At 35.3% G+C, this 14,959-nt stretch overlaps 1 protein-coding gene across 1 annotated transcript; it reads right to left on the bottom strand.

Moving 5' to 3' along the window:
- Positions 1-11,928: 11,928 nt before the first annotated feature.
- Positions 11,929-14,063, bottom strand: LOC135155267 (uncharacterized). Its single transcript, XM_064104198.1, has 2 exons — positions 13,781-14,063; positions 11,929-11,999 (listed from the first exon to the last, which is right to left on the bottom strand). The coding sequence occupies exons 1-2, from the start codon at positions 14,061-14,063 to the stop codon at positions 11,929-11,931; spliced, it is 354 nt and encodes a 117-aa protein (XP_063960268.1).
- Positions 14,064-14,959: the final 896 nt, after the last annotated feature.

The raw sequence follows: 14,959 nt of genomic DNA, 5'->3' as shown, positions 1-14,959 counted from the left end.
AATTTTCATCATCATCTTATAATCGATATACAGGCCTAATTGTAAGAATTATTTGATAAGAATAATTTATTTAATGAGCGACTATCTCATCATCGATAGTCCTTCACGGTCAGGTTTTGCGCCCACCAGCCCTACCACGGCTCTACCCCTCCGGATCCTGGCGATATGTATTAAATGATGCATGGTATTTATCCATTACGTACTATATTTGATAGTTCTAGTTAAAATAAATAATAATGAATGATGCTATATTAGAATAAATGGACATTAGACCAAATGAAAATCAGACCAAGTGATGATTAGCCCAACTGGTCATTAGACCATTTGGCTATTAGACCAAGTGGTCATTAGACCAATTGGATATTAGACCAAGTGGAAATTAGACTAAATGGAAATTAGACCAAGTGGAAATTAGACCAAACGGTCATTAGACCATGTGGCAATTAGACAAAATGACAATTAGACCAAGTGGAAATTAGCCGAAGTGGAAATTAGACCAAGTGGTGTTAGACCAACTGGATATTAGACTAAATGGTTTTAGCCCAACTGCTCATTAGACGAATTGGATATTAGACCAAGTGGGAATTAGACGAATTGGATATTAGACCAAGTGGAAATTAGCCCAACTGGTTATTAGCCCAAATGGAAATTAGACGAATTGGATCTTAGACCAAGTGGGAATTAGACAAATTGGGTATTAGACGAACTGGTTGTAGACGAAATGAGTTTAGACTAGGTGAAGTTGGACGAACTGACAAGTAGACCATGTGGTATTAGACCATCCGATAATTCACCATATAGGTATATGGTAGCTCCCCGCACGATTCCAAAAATCAGGGAATTTTGATCGGCCCAAAAGTCGAAAGCACGATAGTCATTCAGACTCTGTTATATTTTGTTGTATATTAAAACAGCATTCATTGAATGACATGTTATGGTGGGTTTTTTTCAGTGTAGCCTCTATTACTACAATACACGTATAGGCATTCTGGTACATTATACATGCATAACTAAAAAAATAATACATGTAATTCACTGCAAAAACATGAGAAACTGGGAATGGGTTTAAATAATTCGGGAATTTTGTAACTTTATCAAAGAAAAATCAGGGATTTTTGTTTTCTTGAAAAGTTGGGAACCATGATTAGGTTAAGCCAGCGTTAACTTTCTACAGTAGATCGTATACATAAATGTGAATGTGAATAAATATCATATTTTTCCCACCTCTATATATTAGCGTTATTTTACGGAATGACAAATTTGATTGTTTTTCACCAAAACCTTCAAAAATCCCTTGAAACAGAAAGAAAATCCCCAAAGTTTGTTTCATCCCCATATTTTTTTCGTCCCCACAGGCTTTCGAAAATCCCCATATTTTCAAAATTCAGTTGGGAACGAAATATACGTCACTCTAATTGTACTCCAATATCGAGGGGCGCGCATGTGAAGATTCGAAGCCGGCGCGCGGAAAGTAATTTTGAAATTTTCACCAGAAAATTGAAAACAAATTATTTTGCAGACTTTACAAATTAGACCGAATGGCATGTAGATGAAATGAATGTTAGACTATCTGGAAATTAGACCAAGTGGAAATTGGCCGAAATGGAAATTAGACCAACTGCACATTAGACCAACTGAAAAATGGACCAAGTGAGGATTAGACCAACTGCACATAAGACCAAATGAATAATAGACCAAGTGAGGATTAGACCAACTAGTATTAGACCATCTGACTATTAGACGAACTGGTATTAGACCAAGTGACAATAAAATACATTAGACGAAATGGAAATTAGACCAAATGAAAATTAGACCAAGTGACGATTAGCCCAACTGGGCATTAAACCAAGTGGCTATTAGACCAAGTGGTCATTAGACCAATTGGCTATTAGACCAAGTGGTCATTAGACCAAGTGGCTATTAGACCAAGTGGTCATTAGACTAATTGGCTATTAGACCAAGTGGTCATTATACCAAAAGAGAATTGGACTAAGTGGGTTTAGCCCGAATGCTGTTAGCCCATCTGATGATTAGACCAAGTGATAATAGACCATCCGTCAGTAAACCCCTCGTATTACTAATTTACTTGTTCTTCTTTCTTTTAACCCCAAATTACCTTTGCTTTCTTGCGAGCTTAAAGTCCAGGGGTCTTTTAGCCCCCCGCCCCCTCTAAGATCTCGGTGACGGTTCGCGTGATTGCGACGAAAATTTGCAAGAAGGTACAACTAGAGAATCACATAATCTACGCAAGTAGCGTACGCAGGGGGGGGGGTACAGGGGTTCAATTTGGGATGAAGACTTATTTCTTTATTCTTTTTTTTTGCTTGTCAAATTTCAGTCATCTTGACCGCCTCCCCCTTCAAAAATCATTGCGTATGCTACTGATCTACGCCGTTGCACATATAAAGTGAACAAAATTCACTACAGTATCTTCTTATATAACTAAATTATGCTAATTTATTCATTACATCAGACATCATAACTTTTTGTGCTCTAATCAGCTAATTGGCTAAACAAAACTCATAGAAAGCTAGTGCGTGGTGAAAATATTCTTGATTGCATTCCCTCTGTATATATTTTCTTTCATTCATAGCTGATGTACTCACGACCTAGAAAAACCCTACTCACAGACCCTCTCCTGTACACTCAACCCAGTCAAACAAATAGACAAACACGCAAATACAATACACACACACATTCAGCATAGATCGTTTTTTTTTATTTTTACCCTGTGTTTTCGACGAATCCCTTTGTTAGTTGTTTGCCAGAAGCCGCCGCCTTTTAATAGGCGCCAAAGGTATAATGGCGCCGTTTAAGGGAATTCCCCTATTTATTCAATAAGCCCATTTCGATTTTTTTTTTCAAATTATTTTGATTAGGGAGTTTTTTCTCCGCTGTAAACGGAGGTTTCAAGGACAGAAAAATGTATTATCAAATACCCTTCATGACAAAATACAACGAAGAAATCTTTGAAGTCTCAAAAATTGGTGAATCAAAACAGAAGTGTCGTCCTTGATTATGAAAAGACAACGTATTGGGAAATTCTCGTCAGCTCCGAAGCTTAGGACGAAACGGGTGTTCCGGTTCATCAAATCTCGACAAACACTTCCCAGCTGTTCTTTGTCATGTGAGAAACCTATTCAATATACTGTATTATTGAACCCTACGTAAGACACAAAGCGAAAGACTCCCCGTTAATGAGCCAGCAACGTAACTTTCTAATTAGAATAGTCTATTCCGAATGTCCAATTGTTTAAGTACATTGCATACATTAATCGCAATCATTGTCGGAATGCATGTTCGTGTTAGGGTGTGCACGTGTGTGCACATTAAACGTAGGCTGTGGGGTTATCATTCAGATGACTTTGAAACCATAAACACGTTTATTGATTTTAGGTGGAATTGCCTTAAACAGCGCCATTATACGCCGATTTGGTGCCTCTCAAAAAAGTAGCTACTACTGCTAAGCAGCTAATATAACAAAGGGATGTATCGCAAATACAAGATCAAAATCACCAACAATTTGTGATGCTGTTTATGCGCATGGTCGGTCTTTGTGTAGTTTATTCTGTCTCGAGTGTGTGTGTGTGTATTTTGAGTTTTTGTCAGACGTGTATCAATCAGATATGATTATTTACGTCTGGGACCGACCTTTAACGTCACCATCCGAAAGACGTGACCAGGGCTCGAACCTCGAACCTCTGCATCAATTTGTAACTTCCCCACAGCTTGGATTACAGGCGCACGCCACAACGCCCAGTTAGGCTATGAATGCACCATCCATTAACAGACTGTCTTGGACGGGAATTACCAGTGGCTGTGGTAGACAACTATAAGTATTTTGTAGTGCATGAAAATTCTCAATTATTAAAACTCTTATCTGATATTGAAACGTTTTTGTTTCCCATTCCACCTCTCACCCTCAACATATAGGTTGCATTCCCCCCCCCCCCCTTCATTAATTAATCTTCCACCTTTTTACCGTTCGCATGTTGTTTTAGTTATCAGTATTCAACGTGTGTCAATAATACTACGTTCTTCTTTGGATTATGTCGTATCATATTTTAATCTTGAATCTGAAAAACTTTACAACTTGCAAGAAAGAAAAAGGGGGTAGATAGCAAGAAACTGTAAAAAAAAATTACTTGAAATTACTCAATAAAATTGTTTCAACAGATTGCCTTAATTTTTTAAGTATTATGAGTTTGGCAGTTTTAAGTAAACTTTACCTATTTTCCTTGCATCCATTTCACTCAAGAAAATTAAGTTACAATAACTTAATTCAATTTAGTAAAACAATCACTAAAATGTTTGAAAAATCAAATGGGGGAGTAGACTTTCGTTATTCGAAAGTCCACTCCCCTATCGTCCCACTTTTACTTTAGTGGCATCATTTTCATCTTAGACATCTTTTATCCAAATATTAGACTTTGTGCACTTTCACTTACCTGTTACATACATAGGTACTTACACTGATATTTATACGCGATCGTTTCATTCTTACAGATAAAACAGTGAGAACAATATCATCATTTTCCGAAAACCTAAAAAGACATCTGAAATTTCCTGCTAAATGACTATTTAATGTTGCTCTTTCTTTGATTCAAGAAAAGAATAAAATAGTTAGCACACCCTTATCCGAAAAAAATTCAAACACAGATAGATATGACAGTTATTTAAAAAAATCAAACATTTACTTGCTCTAACATGTCTAATGAATATTCATGCATTATTTAAATAAGACGTTAATTGAAAAATATAAGTACATTCAACAAGAATTTATAAGTAATAATCATCTAAGCCTAACTGAGTTAGATTTACTCAATCAAAGCTAACCAGCAATACGTGATTTTTTTTAAATGTATATTGAACCCAAATAAATCAAGTAAATTAAAAGACAAGTTAAAACTACTTAAAAATGAAAAATAATTACAAATTATAAATTCTACTTATATTCACTAAGTATTAACTACTGATTCATATTTTTTTTACATGCACAAACAAACGCAATTTAATACAGAACGAGACCAAAGAATACAGCTTCTCAAAAATATTAGATATCTAATTGATATTACCCACCCCAATTTCAATGGTTTTCAATGCAATATCAGAGTCATTAAACACATTCCCTTCCTTTACTTGCTAAGAAATCTTGGAAAACAAATGATTTATTTCCATTCTGATTATACTCCTTGGATAACTCTGAACAAAAAGAATGAATGAAAAAAGGGGGAAAGGAGGTGAGAAAGATATGCAAGTATTATTGCGGGGTCTTTATTCTTAAAGAAATATTACACAAAGAGTTAGTTCGTGTATGCAGATATGAGTCAACTTTAAGTGTCAAATTCGCTTGAGATTCAAACACATGACCTGATTACAGGGCAAGAGTAAGAACCGCTACACTGCGACGCTTCGACCGAGGTGTGAGTTCTTTAGACCTTTATTAGGATTTATAATGTATCCACCTCTGTCTTTCCGTTCCTGTAACACTTCCTTGAAAGCAGTCGTCGAGTCATGTGAATGTCTAATATGTTCCGTGTGTAGTTGTTGTCGAATCCTATTTTTTTCACACAGCTGACTATATATCTTCCGTGAGGGGGGAGACTGGCTGGCCTGATGATCTCACTAACAGTGACTAGTCTCTCAGGAGATCTGGACATTAAGTGAAATTAAAATTTAAATTCGATGTTATTTGCATCAGAACATAAAATATAATACAAATTAGTTTTAATTTTATCCATCTGTTATTATTATTTGTTTGGCGTCACCTGTGCCTGGGAGGCGAAAAGCGAACTGAATCACTATGACCTGCAAGTCTCTCCTCCCGATATAACTGATTGGGGGAGTGCAGGTGGACCACCACACCGGGGTTTCCCCCCTACTCTTATACGAATAGTGCATTGGGTTCTTAACGTGCAAAAGTGGTGACTCTCCTCTACACGGGGCCTCCATTTAACGTCCTATCGGAGGGACGGAGTGTTTTCCACTGTAACATAGCCTATATCTATGAAACAGGCATGATAGGAGAGACGGTTTCACACAACACACTGGCTTCGGTCATCCGCCCGGGATGGACTCGAACCCACGATATTTGGTTCGACGGGCAGACCCGTTAACGACTGAGTCAACTTCTTTTTACATTCGCATGCAATGATATTACCAAAAAATATTTTTTTTGATATAATTTATAATAGATATATCATCGCCTGCATTACGTGATTCAATACAGAAGCAGTGCTGGCTTTGAAAACAACTATTGAACAATTATTCACAGAGAACACCATTCATAATCACCGCCCTCGAACATGTGACCGAAGATTCGTGCAAAACGATAACTTGATTATTTTTACATGATATAGTTCCATGAACTAGATCCAGTTGGCATAAACTTTAAAAGTTATGATGGCAATTCAAGAAATGTTCCCAATGCAGGGGCGGATCCAGCCTTCGCCAATAGGAGGGCCCGGGATTTTTTCAGCCACATTTTCCCCGATCGGCCGCTCGAAGTTAATTTTTGTTTGTTTCTTTGAAGGGGTAATCCTGATAGTCACTTCTAAGCTATGTATATATACATATTTATTAATATATATATATATATATATATATATATATATATATATATATATATATATATATATATATATGTGTGTGTGTGTGTGTATGTGTGTGTGTGTGTGTATGTGGGTGTGGGTGTGTTTGTGTGTAAAGTTATACATGTACAACAGCTTTGGCAACTCTTTAATTTAAATATTGTAAAGAAATGGAGGAAGAGAAAAATGGTAGGCGTAGCTTAAATCAAGGATCCCCAGAGCTACATGTATCTACCCTTTGGAAAAATTGGTGATGCCGAAAAAATGTCTCCGCCGAGAATCGAACCCGGGTCCCCAGCTTTGAACGCCGGTGCCCTAACCACTAGACCACAGAGACGGGTTAGTGGCTAGGGCGACCCCGATCCGATTGACCGTCGGATAGACATATTTTCGACACTATACCAATTATAATTTCCATTGTCGGGTGAAGGTGGGTTTCGAACAATGACAAGCCGCCATGCTTCAGCTGGATCAAAGCTATTGCTTTGATACAGTACACGTATGGGAGAAAATATACAAATGTGTAAAGTTATACATGTACAACAGCTTTGGCAATTCCTTTATTTAAATATTTGTATAAAAGAATTGCCAAAGCAATATTCAAAATGATGTGATTTAAATGATTTTTTAGGGTATTCGATTTCACATCTCCCCTTTGCTGAAGTGTAAATACAATCTAAAACAAAAGGTGGGAAGCTTCCATTTGTGGAGTAGGAGTGATGTCGTTTTTGCATTTTTCAAAATGGGGAAAATGCATAATTTTGACCAAATTGTCTAATGAAAATGGCCCAATATTTGTTATTGTGATTTTTTTCACAAATTGTGAACCAGATCATGATCAATAGATCATGATTTAAAAACCCGTGTGTGTATTTTGCCTTTTTCTCAACAGTCGCTTAAAAATGTTTTTTTTTAAGTGAAAATGTTGATGAAAATAACATAATTTTACAATTTTTTTAAATAACTTGTGAATTTATCTCCTTCAAAATAAAAAAGTAACCGTCCTTAGAAAAGATGAAAAATACATTTTCTTTTTTTTTTTAGTTTCAATGGACAAACATCTGATGTGATGCAAAATGTACTCTTTTATCATTATGTATGCGTTTTGTGTTCAATATAAAAAATTAAACATGTTTGAATTGGCAAAAATGGACATTCAACAAAGGTTTCGTTCCAAAGGGGGCTGAATCATAAAAAATGAAATTTGGAAAAGTCTTAAAGATTGATAATGAATGTTTGATTAAAAAAAAAACATGATTTAATTAATCTTAGATGAGAGTACGATCCTGTATATCAAAATTAAACAAGTATATGGATAAGTCAACGTGGTCAATAAAAAAAATGATTTACAGAAAAACGCTAACAGTTCATTTAGCTCATTTTGGAATGAAACTCTTCAGATGTAGATAACAATCAAGATGATCATAAAAGCAGGTAGAGAGTGAAGAAGGCTGCTAAAAAGTGCAGCTTGTATATCGTGGTGCAGCCTCCAGTTTAAATTTTTGTATAAATTATTAAAAGAAAAAAAACACAAAAGAAACAAACAATTTTAACTTGAGCATAAATCGAGTTCCATGTATATTGGGGAAAAGAGGAAAAAAGTGTCTAGATTCCTGCCCCGGCAGGACAATGTTAAATGTACAAAATATGTATCGAACCGTGAATAAACAAACATCCATATTCTTTTCCTCATAAAGAGAAAGAGGGAGAGATAGAGAAGAGTGTCAAAATTCCACAGAGGGAGAGGGAATATTCATTAAGCTCCATAGACAAGATTAAAAACATAGGATTTCACAAACCTATATTGGGGAAACAAGTTCTTAGTATATCTTCCCGCTTTGCTTTGGTCAGGGCTTCTATCAACTTCCTCATCCACTCTGATTCCCTTTGTCCTCGGTACCATCTTCTCATCAAATCACGGGACCCATCAGACGTAATACCATGTCTGTTTCCCGTCTGAGCAGCGAATATATCATGCACGCCAATCTCCAGAGCTCTCCCGAGGTCGTCTATATCTTTATCTTGCATTGTCATGTTTGCAACTTCAACCAGAATATCGTCATCTTTCATTCCAACTGCAGGCGCCATTCTATAAACGAATCAAAAAATTACCTTAAGTTTAACCTTGGCCATGTGCCCTAAAACTCACACAGGATGTTCAATGATACTTAGTCGTATGTCTAAGTTCCATGAACTAAGCCCATTGACTTTTAAATGTTTGATGGCAATTAAAAAAAAATAATGAAATATGGTCAAAGCTCAATAACGTAATTGACCTCTGTCATATGGCCCAAAGCTCAGGCAGCACATTTAATGGTATACCATTACAATTATGCCATTTTCTATGAACTAGATTCATAAACTTTCAATGTTACGATGACATTTCAAAGAAATTATCCTTGTGAATTCCACAATAAATCACCGTCTTTTGAAAGCTACAATACTTGTAACACTGCCTGTAATAATAACCTGGAATATAGTTTTGTTAAAAATGAATCCCCTAAGAAAATGGGAATTTAATTTATGTTCATTAAACTTTGTCTTTGTCATGGTCTGAAGAACAAATTCATGTTATGTGTTCAGCGTATAGAAGTTTACAAGTGTTAAAGATGACTGTCATCACATTAGGTTGTAATATGTACATGTATTTGTATATCTGTACATATACACAACAAAAAAAGTAAGTCCCCCCTTGAACAAACATCAATAATTTCTGAACTAATGCGAGTTTTTGATATATTTTTACATGAGCGTGTAGGTAATTTTATAAGCTACCATCTGAGTAAATGTTATGGACGTATTTTATGTCATGCTTCAGTGAGCACCGTCAGAGAGCAAAAATGTCACTTTTCAAAAGTCACAAGCCAAATATCATGAATTTGATTCCATTTTATTGGAACTGATTCTACATTCTCATCGTGAAATATAGTCAGAAAGCTTGTAAAAGGTACTTTCTAAGAGACACTAAAACTTTTTTGGCTAAATTTCACGGTTGAATAAACACAAGTCCAAATTTGCTATAATTGGATTTTTTTACACATTTTTATCAATAAAAATGATAGAATATGATGACAGTTATTTTTGGGAAGAGTATCTTCAACAATATTTATCGTTTCACGGTTCAATGAACATTTATTGAAAAAAAAAATACGATTTTCAAATATCATAGGCAAGTATTGTTTCATTTTGGTAACTGAAACTGATCTTTTATCAACTTTTTCGTTATGTTCATGACAAATTAACATGCTTCAATGATTCAAAGGCGTTTAATTAAACATTCACGCTTGAATGAACATGTGGCATGTGATTAGCTCTTTTTTACGATATTGGAAAAAATGCAATTTGTTACCATGGATATCTGTCACAAACCTCCTTGCATGGTTGATTTGATTTGATTTTTATGAAAATCCCGATGTGTAACGCATCAGTGAGCACACAATATTCGAAAATTATGCAAATGGGAAGAAAGTTCAAGGCCTTGGCCCCACTCTCTACCGTATCGAATTGTTATTTTAGTGTGCGCGCCTTTTGGATAGAGTTACTCTGAAGCCATGTGCGAAGTTTCATGAAATAACTGTTGGCAGAAGTAACAAAAACCGTCCATGAAACAAACCCTTATTTCATATTTGTTAACATTTTGACTTCCTCTCTCATAGACTTGTGTATATTATGGGTGCATATGTTTAAGAATAATTAACCCCTTATTCAATATGGTGGAACTTTTTTTCAAGGCTGTCTTTAGCAATGTCATTTGGCAGTAATGTTTATCAACCTATGGGCAGAATTCTGTGCAAAAATGAAATCGATTTGTTTATTTATGGATGAGTGAGCACGCATCAAAGTGGGAAAATGGGTATTTCCAATGTCACAGACTCATTTTAAAGGGTAATACGGTGAATATTTGGGGCAAATTTGGTTTCAAATGTGAAATAATTGCTGTTGTTTTTATCATCCATCATTTCTATCACCACACACTATCCGCACTTTTAAAATTTTCATGGTTGAGCGAGCACATTCGAATATTTAAGAATGAATCCTCTTTATACTGCATAAATGAATTCTTTTCCTAACAATTTATCATGATCAGTTTAATTTATGGACAAATCAGGGGTGGATCCAGAATTTAAAAATGGGGGAGGGGCCTATAATGGGGGAGCCACCAACATTTTCAAATTTTAATATGACCTAACAGGTTGTAGAGGATACTACCAAAGACACCTATGATGATACGTCACAATACAGGGGCCGCGGAACGGTTTTCAAAGTGTGGGGGAGGGGTTTAGCCAAAAAAAAAAGGGGGGGGGCTGACCATGCAAAAAATCACAATCGTATGGTCATTTTTATATTTTTGTACATGCTTTTGGAAAAAAGTGGGGGCCCCAGCCCCCCCCCCCCACCCCCCGCTTCTACGGCCCCTGCAATATTGTGCTCACTCAACCATGAACATACGATATCTAAATTGTGTGTGGAGTGGCTAAATGATGGATAGTAAAACAGCATTAACACCATAAAATTCACCTAACAACAACTTTTGCCCAACTTTGCATTTGCACAATCTGAAATATGACTCTTGTGACTTTCAAAAATGGTCATTTTTAATTCAATCTTTAATTACTCATGCATGACTCAACCGACCAATCTCATTTTTCCCTAGGAGTTGTTAAATGAGTATAGAAAACCACCTACGAAATATCATATCTCAAAATAATTCCGTTCAAAAGTTACAGCTATTTGATTTAGGGGGGACTTACTTTTTTTGTTGTGTATAGATATAAGCTGAAAAAAAATTATCCTTGGTTAAGATTTCAATGTTGATTCACGCAAAATGTTCATTCACCCTAAATGACCTTTGACCGTAGTCGTGAAACCCAAAGAGGATGTTTGATTATACATCATTGCTTTCAAGTCCATTTTTTATGAACTAGATCCATAAACTTCCAAAGTTACGACGATCCTTTAGAAACCTTAACCTTTCAATGTTGATGACGCCGCCGTCGCCGTCGGAAAAACGGCGCTTATGGTCTCGCTCTGCTTATGGAGGCGATACAAAAAATAAAACGTTGGCAACTCGTTCACGACCAAAAAATATTTGTCGATTGCTTCGTCAAGCATTTAAAATGTTAGCATTAAAAATAAGTTACATGTATCACACTTGATCCATATTTATCATGCTCACGTTCAGGCCTAATTCAGGCATTCATTATATCGGGTTATATATGACAAAGCAAGCATCTCTTTATCAAAACTTCTACTGGGCAAGCCTTAAAAAAATGAAACCTATTAAAATTTATGAATGAAGAGGGAAAATTATTTCATATTTTAGGAAATGAAATGACACTTACAGGTGTGCATTGTCAGTAAATGAAGCTGCAGTAGAAGGGCTTCCTGCATTTACCCCATCGGTTGCGACTACAAAGAAACGATATAAAGCATGTATGAAGGGAAAAACAACTATGATAATTTCTTCATCAATACGTAATATTAAGGGCTGCAAATTTCCATGAAAAGATAGGCAATTCAGCAAGGCATGGAATTAAAGCCAGGGGAATGACGATACCGGAAGGGTATTCTTTGAAATAGCGGGTTTCCATTCCAGAGTACAGAGCTTTGTCAAGAGCTCTACAACATTAAACGTTTTTTAGGAATGTTGTCATGAGCAAGAGTTAGAACTTGATTAATCGGTTTATGGAATATACCAAAAAATACACCAACAATTAGGGTTGACGGCAATTTTTTTCTTTTATTATTTACTTTCATGCGAGGTGTATGTAATTGTATTTTAATATGTTTACCCTATACGCTATAATATATACCTTATAATTATATACACTATCAGTACTGCAAATACTTAGTGAGCATAAAGGGTCTAAATGTCATTGTTTCTGAATTCATGGAAGACGAAAGGTCTTGTTTACTCACTTGTAAAATGTTAAATTATACAGGACACACACACATAAATCAATTGAGATATGAAATCTATACTGAAATATGTTTATGACATGCATATTGCTTCAAGCAGATTGTGCTTAAAATAGCTGGTCGCTGTATCTTAATCAACTATTTAACACGCATTATGTATTATTTAATTATCAGTCTTTGGTAGTATTATTTATCTCTTCGTTTGTCACGTTTGAAGTGTTTTCATTTATACCTTTTTTATTATGTGAACATGATAATGTATTATTTACTTATGAATAGAGTGCAGAAACTCTTGCATATTATATTGTTATCTCCCCAGAATTGATTTGACGACTTTATTTTATTTGACTTTATTTTTGTAGGGATTCGATAAGCAAGAAATATGTCAAATATACCAACACTCTTAATTGATTGTAAAAATAGATAAAAACAAAAATATATCAAAAATTAAATCTTGCAGAAAGGGAAATCAATCATATTGATTAAAAGTGATTAATCGGTTTGGTTCACTATAATAACATGCGCTTACACCCATCTTTAATCATGTTTAATTTAAAGCACAAAGAGAGTAGTTTTGCAGTATAGCATTGTAATTTTTACAATGAAGCTAGAGTAAATATCAAACAATTAAATAATAATAATAATCGTACATATATATTGCGCAAATTATATATGTATATTCTCTATGTTATTATTATTATTACCACGGCTAAACCCGTGCTGCATACAGGCGCCCTTCAGCATTCGAGGAAATTATTCCTGCCGGGTACCCATTCACCTCACCAGGGTTAAGTGCAGCACAATGGTAAATTGAAAATATTAACGCTTTGTCAGCTCGTATAAGTCTACCCAAATATTTTAAGAGGTTATAATTACCCATGAAGTATAGAGCTTATCAAATAAAGTGATGAAAGGAAAAGCTAGTAGAGTTATACATTTTAAAGAAATATATAAAACCTGTTTTGTATGCTTTTTATATATGGGGATCTTTTGGTCTTTTTTCGGTAATTTTTAAATACGTTTAATTTTCTTTTTTTTATATCGAATTTTTCATGTATTATTGCACGTAAATAACTGAAGCTAGGATCAGGATTAGGATAGAAAGGGGTATTTAAAAACAAGCATCGCCCATCCTTCTCCCTAAGAGATTTTATCATCACTTGATGAGAGCATTTCCACTAAAAAAACCCTCTTACGTTTAAAAAAAACATTTAACTTAAATTTGTTAAGGGGTCTATCTTAAATTAAGGATTCATTTGAAGTCATCTTACCCCCTCCAGTTGAGAAGAATTCATCAACTAATTCCGCAAATCCAGAGTCGGTCAGAGCCTTGATGAGATCAGGTATTGCATTCGCTCTCCGTGTCTTTTTCTTCCAGTCGAACAGCATGTAGCTGGTTCCTTCAGAACTGTCATTTCGTTTATTTGTACTGATGTACATCTTGACTTCTGACTCCTTAAATCCCAGTTTCAACCCGAGCTTCAATAATTTTGCATCGACACCCACAGCCTCTGCTAGGTCGATTAGTTTTTCATCCGTTAAGGTCTCCATCATGGTGCTTGATTAATTTTGCCTGTTTTTATAAAATAATTTTCTTTTTATTAGAATGCTTCTTAAAAGAGAAACAAAAATAATTTTGTGTCAATGTGGGTGAGAAAACTAAATTTATATTCCAATCATACTCCGGTCACTCTACATGTGGACCGCAATTTAGTAGTCATAAATACTTCTGTAAACCATTTCGTGAAGGCTGCTTCAATGTGGAGTACCACAAGGCTCTATTTGGGAACCAATTCTGCAGTTCTGCTTTCTAGTAGTTCGAGGGCCCAACATTATACTTTCGTTATCGTCCTTCCAGGTGACGTGCAGATGACATTCTTGTTCTTCTACCATTACAACTGTAACTACTAGGGGGAGACCTGGGACAATGTAACACGGGGCAAATGTAATAGAGGCTCACATTCCTATATAGCAGCAAGAAGCTACAGGGTAGGGTATGTACAGAGCATGTTCATCTCATCGTTCCATGTGCTGTTTGAGTGTAAGCGAAAATAATGCTTACAAGGAAAAACTAGCTTTTATAAGATTAAAAAATAAGATCTACATAACTTTGGACAAATGTGTCAAATTTGTTTTGGTACAATGCATAATTTGTCCAATAATAATTGCTTATCATTTGTTTCACTGTGATCAGAACCTTTAGTGGGTTTTTTTTTTCATAAACTATATCAGTCTACTAGAAAAAATATGTTTAAGCACTTGGTGGAAATGTACATTTTGTTATAGGTTCTGCTAATGTCAAAATTACAAATGTGAATAGAATTGGAAAAAAAATCACACAGCACATAGTGGCATGATCTATATTAAGCTCAAGTATGACGTTTTGTCAATAACAATGCCTTACCTACGGGGAACAAAACTACCTTTTCAATAAGCTCAGACATGCATGA

Source organism: Lytechinus pictus, chromosome 8 (assembly GCF_037042905.1).
Source record: "Lytechinus pictus isolate F3 Inbred chromosome 8, Lp3.0, whole genome shotgun sequence".
Lineage (NCBI taxonomy): Eukaryota > Metazoa > Echinodermata > Echinoidea > Temnopleuroida > Toxopneustidae > Lytechinus > Lytechinus pictus.
This window is presented reverse-complemented; position numbering and strand designations above follow the sequence as displayed.